Here is a 12,625-nt window from a genome sequence, read left to right as displayed (position 1 = left end):
AAACCCTAAAAATCCTACAAATAACTATCACAGAATCTTGACTGAAGGACACATGATGTATGTTAAGGACAGAAGATTTAGCTATTAAAAAAAGCTATACTAATTATCTTTAAATTCCTTGGCAGTTATGAAAAAATCAGTATTTTTTATCACTGTACCTGTACTTTAGTGGAGAAACAAACAGGTTTCTCCATAACGGACAGCTGCTATTTCCTGATTCTTAAGCCCCTCTACCTCACTATTCCCTTCAGACAAAAAACTCTAGGCAAAATGCTCATTTCTCAACAGTGAGAAACTCAAGATGTAATGAGATGCAAGGGACCACTTCTCAAACCAGATGAGGAAAGGGGGTGTCAAAAAGCCAATATCCTGTCAAAGTAAGACTGGTATATGTCATTTGATTCAGGAGAGAGATAACTAGATAAAACATACACTGATTTAAACTAATGTTGAAATTGTATTAGCAATAGCAACCAAAGTTTAAGTTTGAATTAAAGATACAACTTATTTATACTATTCTCAAAAAAAGGGAAATGAAATGTATCAGTTTAGAACAGCAGATACAAATTGATTTAACTGAATTTCCTCAAAAAATTTATTTAATAAATCTTGAAGATGGTGAAACAATGTCATTTCTAGACAGAATTATCACAACTGCTTTTTCCCCGCCACATTACATGAGGATAGAAAGGATCCCATTAGTTTCTGAGGCTAATACATTTCTAACACCTCAATTACTTTAGCAAACCTAGTTCTCCTCACTTCTGCAACATTATGCAGTTAGTGATTGAGTTTGCACCACAACTGTTTGACAAAAAACGACTATGCTAAATTTAGGAGCATTCTATTATAAAGATAGACTTGAAATGGCTATTTATCATCTACTATAGAACCCTACAGAAATAATCCCAAATGTCTTTAAAAATGTAAAAGGCGCTCACAATTTTAGCTAAGTAAAGATAAGAACATTTTGCGATTACAAGTGTTTCATAATGTAATGACAAGCTTTAATACGTATAATTACTGTTTCTCAAATGTATTTTTCCTAAAATTTGGGAATGGAACCAACCTTCATAGCTTGTTCAAGCTTAACGGATAAACTTGCCACAGCTTTCTGTGCACGTTCATACTCCTCACGCTGACGTTTCAAAATTGGTGCTTTGGCTTCAACTTCTTTCACTATTTCATCTAAGTACTTATTAATTCTTTTGTTCTCTAGTTTCTCCAACAGCAACTGATCCTGAGTTTCTACATAAGCATTATACAGCTGAAAGTAGAAGAGGGTTCATTTCAAATGCAAGCATAACAACAGGAGTACACAGTCTGGCTATCTTAAGATTCAGTAGCACTCACACAGAGGGAATATTTACTATATATTACACAAAACTAACAACCAAGAAAACCTTTCTCAGAAAAATGCATTAATTATCAGATGATTTTAAGATTAATTTTTCTGAAGACTACGTTTCAGAGAAATATGATCACTTTTGCTTAAGGAAAATAACAATATTTAATACCTCTTACCTCAGTTAATTTCATGCCAGGTTTCACGATCTTAGCTACGGCTGCTGCAGTAGGAGACATGGCTGCAAGCTCTTCTTCAGATAATATGGCTCCTGTGCCAACACATAGAAATCTAGTGTATTTTTGTAAAATTTGAAACTAAAGGTACTAATAAAATTTTTAAGTAAAAAATGACACCCACTGTGTGTCACTTTTATCTATACATATAAAAGCCTAAGCACTGAACAACTGTTCGCTAGGATGCGCACTGACCATCAGGAGGCAGACGCTCAATGCAGGAGCTGCCCCGAGGTGGTCTGTGCACCCGCTCAGCTGACAGACCCATCCTGGTGGCCCACTGCCCCTACGGCAGCCACTCCCTCAGTAGTCCTGCATGTCCAATCTCAGGAGAATGGGCCAGGCACCTACGGACCAGCGCCATCGGCATGATCCCGACAGCGCCACCTGGCCTCCTGGAAGTTGGCCTCGGGCACCGCGGCCGCTTCCCTTCCCTAGACACTCCACAAAGAAAAGATATAAAAGCAGCCGCCAGGTGGCTGCTGACAACCGGTGCGAACGTCAGCGGGACAGATCCGGATCCCCAGCAAGGGCATCCCACTGCCTGTCCGGAGGACCAATCGCATCCAGGCCCCCGCTACCCCTGGGAACCAACCTGTACCCAAATTCATGCACCAGGCCTCTAGTTAGATATAAATTCCTACAGACAGTTAAAATTATGACATCAAAGAGCAATATAACATGATTCAAATAAAAAAATCACGCAGTAATTATAGTTAAAACTATTCTGAAAATTGACACAATCATGTGACCAAATGTTACTTCTGATAATACAGTGAGGGTACATATAAAGTACTAATTTTAAACTAAAAGTACATTCTAATACTATAGCTTGATGGAGTTTCTTACATCATAACATTACAGAGGAATTCTATTAGTAAAATTAAATGAGACCCATGTAGGGAAGTTCTAGTATTTCAAGCCATTAATAACCATTTTAATCCATACCTTTACGTTTTGTGGCAGAAAGCAGGTCATTTGCATTCTCTAATTCTTTTTCCAATTTCCCTATTTTCTCAAGCATTTCTTTTTCCATTTGATCTTTAGATTCCTCTACCTCTAGAAGATGATCCTGTATTGCTTTATTTGCTAAAAACATGTTTAAAGACAATATTCAAACATATAATTAAAAGTTGGAGCTTATAAAATGTAACAGAATAGTCATTTTTCCCTCCATCCAACAATATTATATTCTAGACATGCTGCAGTCGATAGTACCCACTAATGCTCTTGCTCTATTTATAAATCCTAAAGTGTCCTGGCCTGGCGAATCTATTTCCTTTTGATGTCTCCTATTCACAGGGAAAATAAAGGAACTCATATTGTAAAAAAGTGCCTCTAAGTATCTCTTTGGTTTTAATTTGATCTCTAATTTAGAAGATAGGAAATAACTGAAAAAGATTATAAAAAAAATAACTTATATTTCAAAAAAAAGAATATAAAAAAATCAGAGAGACTTTAAAATACACTATTTATAATTTAAACCTGAGGCTTATTTATGGATTAAGAGAGTACCCAAACTATAAACTTATGTACTTATCAAAGTAAATATTTATGGGGAAAATTTTTTCTGTTAGAAATCAGATTATACATAAAATTATTAATCCAGGATCTTTCTTCTATACCAGAGTTTCTGTCCATAATAAAGTTAATCTAACTTCTAAATCCAACAATCTACACAAAGGTAAGAAAAAAGTAACTTCTATGTAAAAATAAAATAATCTTTGCATAATTGAAAAGTTACCTTCTCCAGCTTCTTTCAAAAGTTTGTGTAGTTCATCCACTGCTCGGGTAAGCTCATTGCTCTTTGCCTCTGAGTCATCAGCAGCACTCTAAAATATAATCTTAAAAAGTTACCAAAACATCCAATAATATAACATTAGGACACCAAAATGTATGGCAGGGTACCTACCTTGTACAGGTTAGAGAGTTTTATGTGAGCATTTAATTCATTGTGGAATTTCTCTTCCATACTGGCCTGCTGTTCCTTAGCCTTAAAAAAAAAAAAAATCAATTATAGCAGACACCTTTGAACTGAATTTAGAAGGCTTATCAAACACCAAGATAAAAAAAAGTTTTGTATGGTAATGAGATAAAATGAAAATCAGTTTTCATGATAAAGATGAATTACTTTAAGGAAAAAATATTGATAATAAAAGGGGAATACTCAAATATTAAAATTAATGATACTCATTTTTAGAAATTACTTTGGATTAGCATACAATTGCTATATCAGATTAGGTAAGTGTCCCGACTATTTTGTGGTGCCAGGAACAGTTCAAAACATAACCTAATTTTATAAAATAAACAGTTTCTTAAGTGCTTTATTATTTCTGTAAAAGAGATTTTACAGTGGTCACTATACCTCTTTCAGTTTGGTCAACAGGTCCTCTACATGCTTTTGAAGATTCTCATTTGACGTTTTCAAGCTGTTCATCTGTTCTTCCATTCTAGTAACCTAGAAACAAAAAGTAGAGTTGGGTTGGGGGGATAATGCTTTATTAACTGAAATTAATTTGAAATGATATAAATTTAGCTGCCAAACGCAAAACAATCTCCAATAGCCTAAAAACATTTTATATAAAATATGGATATTTGAGAAAATAAAAGAGTAATAGTTTATGGAATATGTTTGGATTTAGCTCACAAAAACTTACCACCACTTTTTAAACATGTTGTAGGAAAGATGTATCATAAGACAGTAGTAATAACAAAAGTCATCAAAGAATGTTATAAATTCTATTTCAAAGCAACTGGTTAATTTCCCAGGCAAAATGTTTATGAGTTATGTTCTTCACATGTGACCCTTAATCCTACAATACATTTACAAGTGTATACCACTGAGTAAATGTCTAATAAATGGTCACACAAATGTAAGTTGTAACCAACACAAAGATACAATTTCACTAACATACCTCCTCTTTTTTGTTTTCAAGATTACATTTAAGCTCTAGAATCTCATTTCCTCTTTCTCTGCCGAGAGCCAGAAGTTCATCAGTTTTGGTTTTCAACTCGGTATTCAGCCATGTATTCTGATTATGCAACAATTCCTTTTCTTGCTCCAAGCGTTTTTCTCGATGCTAAAGAAATTAAAAAAAAAAATTTATAGTAAAACATAACATGTGGTTATTTATGATTTTGTCTGCAGCCAAGGAACACAAGCAAAATACCTTATAACAGAAATAAGTATCTGCAAGGATTCTTAACAGAAAACATAATCAGAAAAGAATAAGAAATTAAAATATCACATAACCAAAACAGTTCAATTAAAGCTATCTTAATGCTTAATTCCCTGACATTAAAAAACAAAACACAGCTTTACTTTATAGATCTTGCCTAAATTTAATTTAGGTGAGTTTTAAGCAAAAATTATATTTTGTGCATTAGGAATTATTTGTTACTTGCCTTAACAGAAACATCAGAAGCTTGAAGTTCATCCAATTTTAACTGAAGTTCACCCTTTGTTGCATTGCTTTCTTTAAGTTTTTCATTTAGACGTTTAACATCCTCTAGAAAGGTCAGAAGAGAATTTGAAAATAACTCATTATTGCTTAGAGGAACCGAACATCAAAAATGCCTGTCTGGGCCTTAGCTGGTTTGGGTCAGTGGATGGAGCCTTGGCCTGAGGACTGAAGGGTCCCCATGTGCGATTTCAGTCTATGGCACATGCCTTGTTGCGGCTCGATCCCCAGTAGGGGGCGTGCAGGAGGCAGCCAATCAATGATTCTCTCTCACCACTGATGTTTCTCTCCCCCTCTCCCTTCCTCTCTGAAATCAATAAAAATATATTTTAAAAAATGCATATTTGGAATATAAACATTTAATACTAAGTAGTTCTCAACTGTTCTATTTTAATTTACTTCTGAGCTACTTAATACAAATTTAATTTTAGCAAGTATATGATAAAGAACCAAATTCCTGCACCGAACCACATATTTAAATTATACTGGTTATTTTATTTAAATGCAATACCTTAAGCTAAATATACAAAATTAACATTGATTTTTCTGACATGTAACCAAAGTTCTATTAATATTTCATAAACAGGTACTTGCTAAGTTAAAAAAAAGATACATATAAAGACCTCCTATACAAAACCAGAGAACATAGACTTATTTTCCTTACAAAGGTTTTTATGAAGAAAAATTCTTTTAATTTTACCTACTCACCAACTGATCAACATCAACAAATAATTTGAAGTAACTTTTTTCTGAGACTGGAAATGTCTAATTAAATATTACATAGCAACATAAATATTTGAAAATTCTTCCTTTAATAGAACTAAAACTTTTCAAAACACTTACAAAAAGTAAACAAAGGGAACTTGATACCAGTAAACTGCATGTCATATTTACCTAAATATGTTAACTGTACTATATATTATAGCCTATGTTTATATATCTTATATTCCTGCCTCCTAACTACACTTCAGTGTATATTTCTAAATATGGGCTCCCCATTTAGCTTCTTATATTGAATGCTTGTGGACAGCTTATACTAGCAAAGGTGTATATATAAAATAAATGATTTCAGCCTCTATAAATATTTAAACTACTTCCAACTTGATATTACAAATAACATTCTATTGAGTATCTTTGCATGTAGATCTTGGTCTAAATTACTACTTGAGATGTTTTTCGTTTGCGTACTTGTCTGGACACTTCTTTAAATCCTTGGTAATGATCTAAAATAAGTGGGAGAAACAACAGGCTATTACCCAGAACTCTATTCTGAGCTATGATAAATAAACACCAACAACAGACATGAACAGGACATTAATTCCTAGCACTGTTAGAAGAGAAAGGAAGAGTGGAGTTAGAGGCTAAAGCACTTCTTCATACCTGTTAAATATTCAAGTTCTTGAGATAGTCTCTCATTGGTTCTAATTAAGTCTCTTTTCTCAGCTTCTAATTCTTCCTTTGTCCTTGTAAACTGGCTCTGTCATACAGAGGAGTAAGCATAATACATACATAATTAAATCAAGCTGATTATCAATACAGGAATCTGAATATGAAATTGTCACTTTAGTTCATGTCAGCTGTGCTTTAAAAATGGTTTCTTTTCTTTCTAACTCATATAGCAAAAAGTTTAAAAATTACCTATACTCTCAACATTTCTGTTCATGCTTTGGATTTTTAAAAATTATTTTTCCTTGGCTCATGAAAAACTCATGTCGCTATCACTTGAAAGTGTCCTACTTAAATACACTTTTGTAGGGCATTTAATTTACTAATTTTTTGCTTGCAATTATCCTATATAATAAAACCCTAATATGCAAATTGACCGAATGGTGAAGCGACTGGTCACTATGACGCGCACTGACCACCAGGGGGCAGACGCTCAAAGCAGGAGCTGCCCCCAGTGGTCAGTACGCTCCCACAGGGGGAGCACCGCTCAGACAGAAGCTGGGCTCGTGGCTATCCCTCTCCCGCCCCCAAGGCAGCGCAAAGGAGCAGCGAGCCCGGCTTCTGGTTGAGCGGTGCTCTGGGGAGCACAGTGGCAGTGGTGGGAGACTCTCCTGCCTCTGCTGCAGGTGGGCAGTAAGGAGCAAGGGTTCCCGGACTGCAAGAGTCCCCGACTGCGAGAGGGATGTCTGACTGCCAGCTTAGACCCAAACCCGGGGTAGGGGTGAGGGAACAGGCCTAAGCTGGCAGGCGGACATCCCCTGAGGGGTCCCGGACTGCGAGAGGGCGCAGGCTGGGCTTAAGGACCGCCCCATGTCTCCCCCCAGTGCATGATTTTCGTGCACCAGGCCTCTAGTTTCTCAATAAGAGATCCCTAGAAATGGAGTTATTTAAAAATCTTAATTATTTAGTCATAGTCAAACTGCTTTTGTAGCAAGACAACAGCAATTTATATGCTTTTGAGTCATAAGTAGCAATTCTCCAGCCATCCATGTCAAAGTACAGATTGCTCTTAAAACAAAAAATAAAGAAATTACTGTTAACATGGAAGGTGAAAGATAATTACGTTACTGTTTTATCTGCATTTTTCTGATAAGTGAAGTAGAGCAACATCTCACATTGTCATTAACCATTTATGCAGCTACCTCTGTTTTGTTTTAAAATTCCTTTGCCCATTTTCCCTTTTGAATTTTTTTGTACCTTTCAAACTCAAATCAAATGCAAATTTTAAAAAAGCAATGAAAAGAGTCTAAAGTTTTATCTGGGTATGCTCATTTTACGAAATAAATTGGTCAACAATCCTTGTAATCACATTCAGTGTTTTTCATATCACTATCCTAAGTAAATGATTTCTGATGTGGATTCACCCATATCCTCAATAATTGAAATAATGCCTGAACAATAGTAAGCATTATATAGATAATTTCTAAGAGAAAGGAAAGATGGAAGGCAGGTAGGTAAGTGGGTGAGTAACTAAATGGACAGATGGACCTATGAACATCCATCTCTCCTACATCTAATTCTCTGGCACTTTACATACAATGATAATTTTAAAAATCACAACTTACGAGCGCTTCAGACCTAAAAAAGCAAGCATTTTTTTATGTCAAGTACAGTGGGGCCTTGACTTACGAGTGTCCCGACTAATGAGTTTTTCGAGATACAAGCTGTCTCTTGGCCAATTTTTTGCTTTGAGTTTCGAGCTAAAATTTGGGTTACGAGCCAGCTTCAGATACCCCACCGCTAGTTGGCGCAGCGAACGTCACAGTGAACGCCACAACATCAGCCCAGCATCACGTGTCTCACTCGTTCACTTTTTGATTTGACATACGAGTAATTTGAGTTATGAGCTCCGTCACGGAACGAATTAAACTCGTAAGTCAAGGCCCCACTGTACTAATATATTCTGAGTAAAATGTTCAATCTAGCAATAAAACATATAAAGATCCAATTAAGAAATTTATGTATATGCTTTTGCTAGTAGCTTCTTCTAATAGAACATCCGTTTCATCTTCCCACTGACTAAATAATAGATCAGAATAGAAAACTTCCTCAAGTATCATGTTTATAATTAGTTTTATTCATAGGAATAACATTTACCTGAATGGAAATGTTGCGATCCTGAGCAAATTCAAGTTCTTTGTTTTTCTCAGTTAGTGCCTTCAGTTGATTGTCTGGATAAAAGGAATTTTATGATCACACACAGGCTTAAAACTTGCAATGAACAGGTTTTATCCAACTGCCACTCATATACACTTTAAAATTAAGAAATTGAGTCTCAGAAAGTCTGAGTTATATATCGCATTTTAAATCATAAATACATCCCAAATTTACTATATTTCTAGACCAAATTTTAAAATAGGCTATCCTGTCTCCAAAATTCCATGTGATCATTCCAGCCAACCTTTATAGGTAAAAGCATATGTAATTACCAACTTCCTTATTTTTCAATGACATCTTGCAAGTCAAACATAAAAAAAGTGAATTAAATTTACAAATAAGGAAACTGAGCTAAAACATACCAAAAAAGTTAGTAACATTTAACTTCCATAAACTGTATACAGAATAAATCATAATAGACACTGTGATTATAATTCAGCTTATTAATCACTGTAAAGAGAGCCTTTAACATGGAAGAAAGGAAATTATGCTTGATACTCAATTACCAATCCCACAACTTCCACTTATAATGAATGGGCTATCTCTCCTTAATACAGTTTCTCTGCCAAACACATGAAGGTAATTAGGAAAGAATTAACTTTCTAAAATTTTCTTCATTTAAAACTCATCTATATTATGTGCTAGCAATTTAATGAGCAAATACTTTATTATTTCCAGTGTTAAGTTCTATTTAAACAATTGGCTTATTACAAGAAAAAACCCTACGAAATTAGTCTAAATTTTCTATTTTGCTTTAAAGTTACTTACTGCTTTCCAAACTTACACATCCAGTATGATAAACTAAAAAAATATAAATGTAATTATACACCTCAAAGGTCTGTTTGTTTATCTTTATCCCCATCTTCCCCTCCCTCTCCCTCTTCCAGATCTAACACAAGCAGCTGTAATCAGTCATTTTCCTGAAATTCTTTATGATCACTATTGTACAGACCTTTTTATTATGCCAAGGCAAAACAATGTATAGACAATAAACTGGATCTAGTTACTCAATATGTACTTGTGCCCTCATTACAAATGTATCCATATCATACCATCATATGTATGTCATGTTTTAAAAATGAGTTGTGCCAAAATTAGCTGAAAAAAAGCATGACCCAAATAGCCAAAGGGCATGAACCTGGTTAAGAAAGAAGATTGATGTTTTAATCATTCTCCTTATCATTTGCTTCCTGAGTTCCTAATCAAATTGAAACCCATCTGTATCTAATAACAAATATTATGCCCCTACTCTACCAGGTCTTTTCTGACGTTTGCTTTCTTCTACTGTAGACAAAGCAAATACACATCATCTTCCCAATAAATGTCAAGACCTTTCAGATCTTGTATACTTTCTAGTAGTTAATGATGTAAGAAAACTAAGAAGGAAATTAGCTACTCTTCTTTCACCTGAACTAGGATTAAGTAGGAAATATCTTGAGATTAATGTTTATAAAAATTATAACAGAAAATTAAAACAAATGGGATAGGTTTTAGTTTTTCAACAACATAAAAATAATTAAGCACTCTCTTTACCTTTTCAGTTGCATAATTGCTTTTATTTTTTCAAAACGCTTTCTAAAATATCACATTTGGTCTGTATAGTAAGTAGATCAGCATGTGGTTCTAGCCATTTTATAAACAATAGTCAGGCACTATTATGAGTTACATATGGCAAAAGAGCATTTTAATAGCACTCAGAACCAAGGCCCCATGACCACTAGCCAGTGGTTCTCAACCTTCCTAATGCTGCGACCCTTTAATACAGTTCCTCATGTCGTGGTGACCCCCAACCATAAAATTATTTTCGTTGCTACTTCATAACTATAATTTTGCTACTGTTATGAATTGTAATGTAAATATCTGATATGCAGGATGTATTTTCAGGGGTGGCGACCCACAGGTTGAGAACCGCTGAAAACCCTATTTTCTTTTATAGTCTTTATCACTGAATGAAAATAAAAATATTACCATAAATGAAAACAGTATTTTCATATACAGTAAGTAGATGTTTCCAAAGTATACAAAAGTGTCAGAAGATCTCAATACTCCACGAATATGATAAAGATGTAATTAAGCCCTGGCTGGTAGCATCGGCCTGCAGACTGCAGGGTTCCCGGTTCGATTCCAGTCAAGGGCACATATCCAGGTTGTGGGTTCGATTCCTAGTAGGGGGCGTGCAGAAGGCAGCCAGTCAATGATTCCCTCTCATCGTTGATGTTTCTATGTCTCCCTCTCCCTTATTCTCTGAAATCAATGAAAATATATATTTTTAAAAAAGATGTAATACTTACTGAGCTTCTCCAGCTCAAGCCGCAAGCTTTGGCACTCTCGGGTCTCATTCACAAGTCTCTCCTGACTGTGGGACAGCCTCTTCTCTACCTCAAAGTACTGTTGTTCTACAGAAGAGCAGAGGAAAAAAATAATAATAAAACACACATGTACCCACAATTTCGATACTGCCACTGATTTTTAATAAGCTTCATTTTAAAATTTAAGACATAGTATTGGAACTGCACTCCAAGGAAGAAAACTTGAGTAAAGGTAAATACATGTAGCACTGAAAATGACTTCAAAAGAAAAGACCTGAGGGGGATTTTACAAATTACTGGTCTATCTATCCCACTTCAAGGCAGGAAACATATCTTACACATCTCAGTGTTTCTCCCACACATGAGCCAGTCGATATCTTAGCATAAAGCAGCCAAATAAGCTTTATTAAAGGGAGAAAAAAATTATTCAGAAAAACGGTTCTGCTTTAAAAAAGGCTTGTGTTAAAACAGCCAAAATATGCTCCAAAGTATAAAATTACTACATTTAAGTGAAAACAAACGCGTTAACTTATCACGCGAAGGGCTCTGAGTCAGTTCTGTTCAGCACTGCTATCGGGCCCATCAGAGACACTCAGTATTTCTGTGTCAATTCATGAATAGAAGAGGCCGTGGACTACCTTCACCTCTGGGACTCGGGAGATTAATTTTCAACACCTCAATTCTGCTACACACTTTGAAGTAAGAATTTATTCAGAACTTTCAGCCAACGTAGCAAAACCCAGTAAACGAGCGCCCCCAAACAACTGGTAAACCACAGCGTGGAGCGGGCAGTGTGTGTGTTACTAATGGTTCGAGCCACTGCTGTCGGTAACTTCGCTCTCACCTGAAGGTCTGCTCCAGGCATTAGTAATAAATAGGTCGCCACGTATTTTTCATTAAACTCCAGCTGTTGGAGGTTAAGTCCGACACAGTAAACGCATTTGCCGCCCGTTCCCTCGGCCGCCAGCGCCACGCCCCGCACCCGCGCATCTTTGTGCGCATCCAGTTCCCACGGACCAGCGCCGCCCACACTCACAACCAGCGCAGAGACGGCCCCTTAGAGCCTGATGATTAGAGTCTAATGATTGGAGCCTGATGATTAGACCAAGCGAACGCAGGTGAGCCGGCAACACGGCGGCCACCACCACGGTTTTCCGCGCAACTGACGCGCGGGGTGCTCTAGGCTTAGGCAGAGGCTGCAGGCTCTTTAGTGCGGGGTAAACAGACCCCAGATCGTCGCAAGTTCGTGTTCTGTGGGACTAGCCTCATTACGAAGGAAACGGGCCTGGCTGGGGACTCAGATTTACAAAAACAAACGAACGAACAAAAAGGCTCCTGCGTATCCAACTGAGAGAGGAGCCGGCAAGACAGGGCCCAGGTAGGGGCCCACGAGAGCGAGGAATAGAGGCTACCAGGGCTCGAAAGCGGGAAAGCCCGGCCACCGCGCCGGAGTCGGGCCCACCCCCCTGAGCGCGGGAAGGGCGTCACTTACCGCTCTCCACCTTAAATTTCTCGTGCCGCCCCTTCAGGCCGTCGATCTCGGACTGCTGGTCGGCCAGGAACTTTTCGAGTTTGTTCTGCACGGACTTCGGCAGCTTGTTCAGCTCCGTGCGCTCCAGGACCTGCTGCAACACCGCCGCCATGTCGGCCAGGCCGGGGGCCGCCGGGGCA

The 12,625-nt window shown here is 36.9% G+C and overlaps 1 protein-coding gene across 4 annotated transcripts in view; it reads right to left on the bottom strand.

The window, feature by feature from the left end:
- The window catches only part of TPR (translocated promoter region, nuclear basket protein), a 64,671-nt gene extending 52,052 nt beyond the window's left edge, over nucleotides 1-12,619 (bottom strand). For all 4 annotated transcript variants that reach the window (XM_005868502.2, XM_014541446.1, XM_005868503.2 and 1 more), the window contains exons 1-12: nucleotides 12,447-12,619; nucleotides 10,937-11,041; nucleotides 8,586-8,659; nucleotides 6,423-6,519; nucleotides 4,987-5,090; nucleotides 4,497-4,661; nucleotides 3,947-4,039; nucleotides 3,494-3,574; nucleotides 3,326-3,413; nucleotides 2,530-2,670; nucleotides 1,525-1,616; nucleotides 1,070-1,267 (exon numbers count right to left, since the gene is read on the bottom strand). In XM_005868502.2, the coding sequence (XP_005868564.1) occupies nucleotides 1,070-1,267; nucleotides 1,525-1,616; nucleotides 2,530-2,670; nucleotides 3,326-3,413; nucleotides 3,494-3,574; nucleotides 3,947-4,039; nucleotides 4,497-4,661; nucleotides 4,987-5,090; nucleotides 6,423-6,519; nucleotides 8,586-8,659; nucleotides 10,937-11,041; nucleotides 12,447-12,597 (1,389 nt within the window). In that variant the 5' untranslated portion in view covers nucleotides 12,598-12,619. The remainder of the gene's footprint in view (nucleotides 1-1,069; nucleotides 1,268-1,524; nucleotides 1,617-2,529; nucleotides 2,671-3,325; nucleotides 3,414-3,493; nucleotides 3,575-3,946; nucleotides 4,040-4,496; nucleotides 4,662-4,986; nucleotides 5,091-6,422; nucleotides 6,520-8,585; nucleotides 8,660-10,936; nucleotides 11,042-12,446) is intronic.
- Nucleotides 12,620-12,625: the final 6 nt, after the last annotated feature.

This window comes from Myotis brandtii, unplaced genomic scaffold (assembly GCF_000412655.1).
Source record: "Myotis brandtii unplaced genomic scaffold, ASM41265v1 scaffold270, whole genome shotgun sequence".
NCBI lineage: Eukaryota > Metazoa > Chordata > Mammalia > Chiroptera > Vespertilionidae > Myotis > Myotis brandtii.
This window is presented reverse-complemented; position numbering and strand designations above follow the sequence as displayed.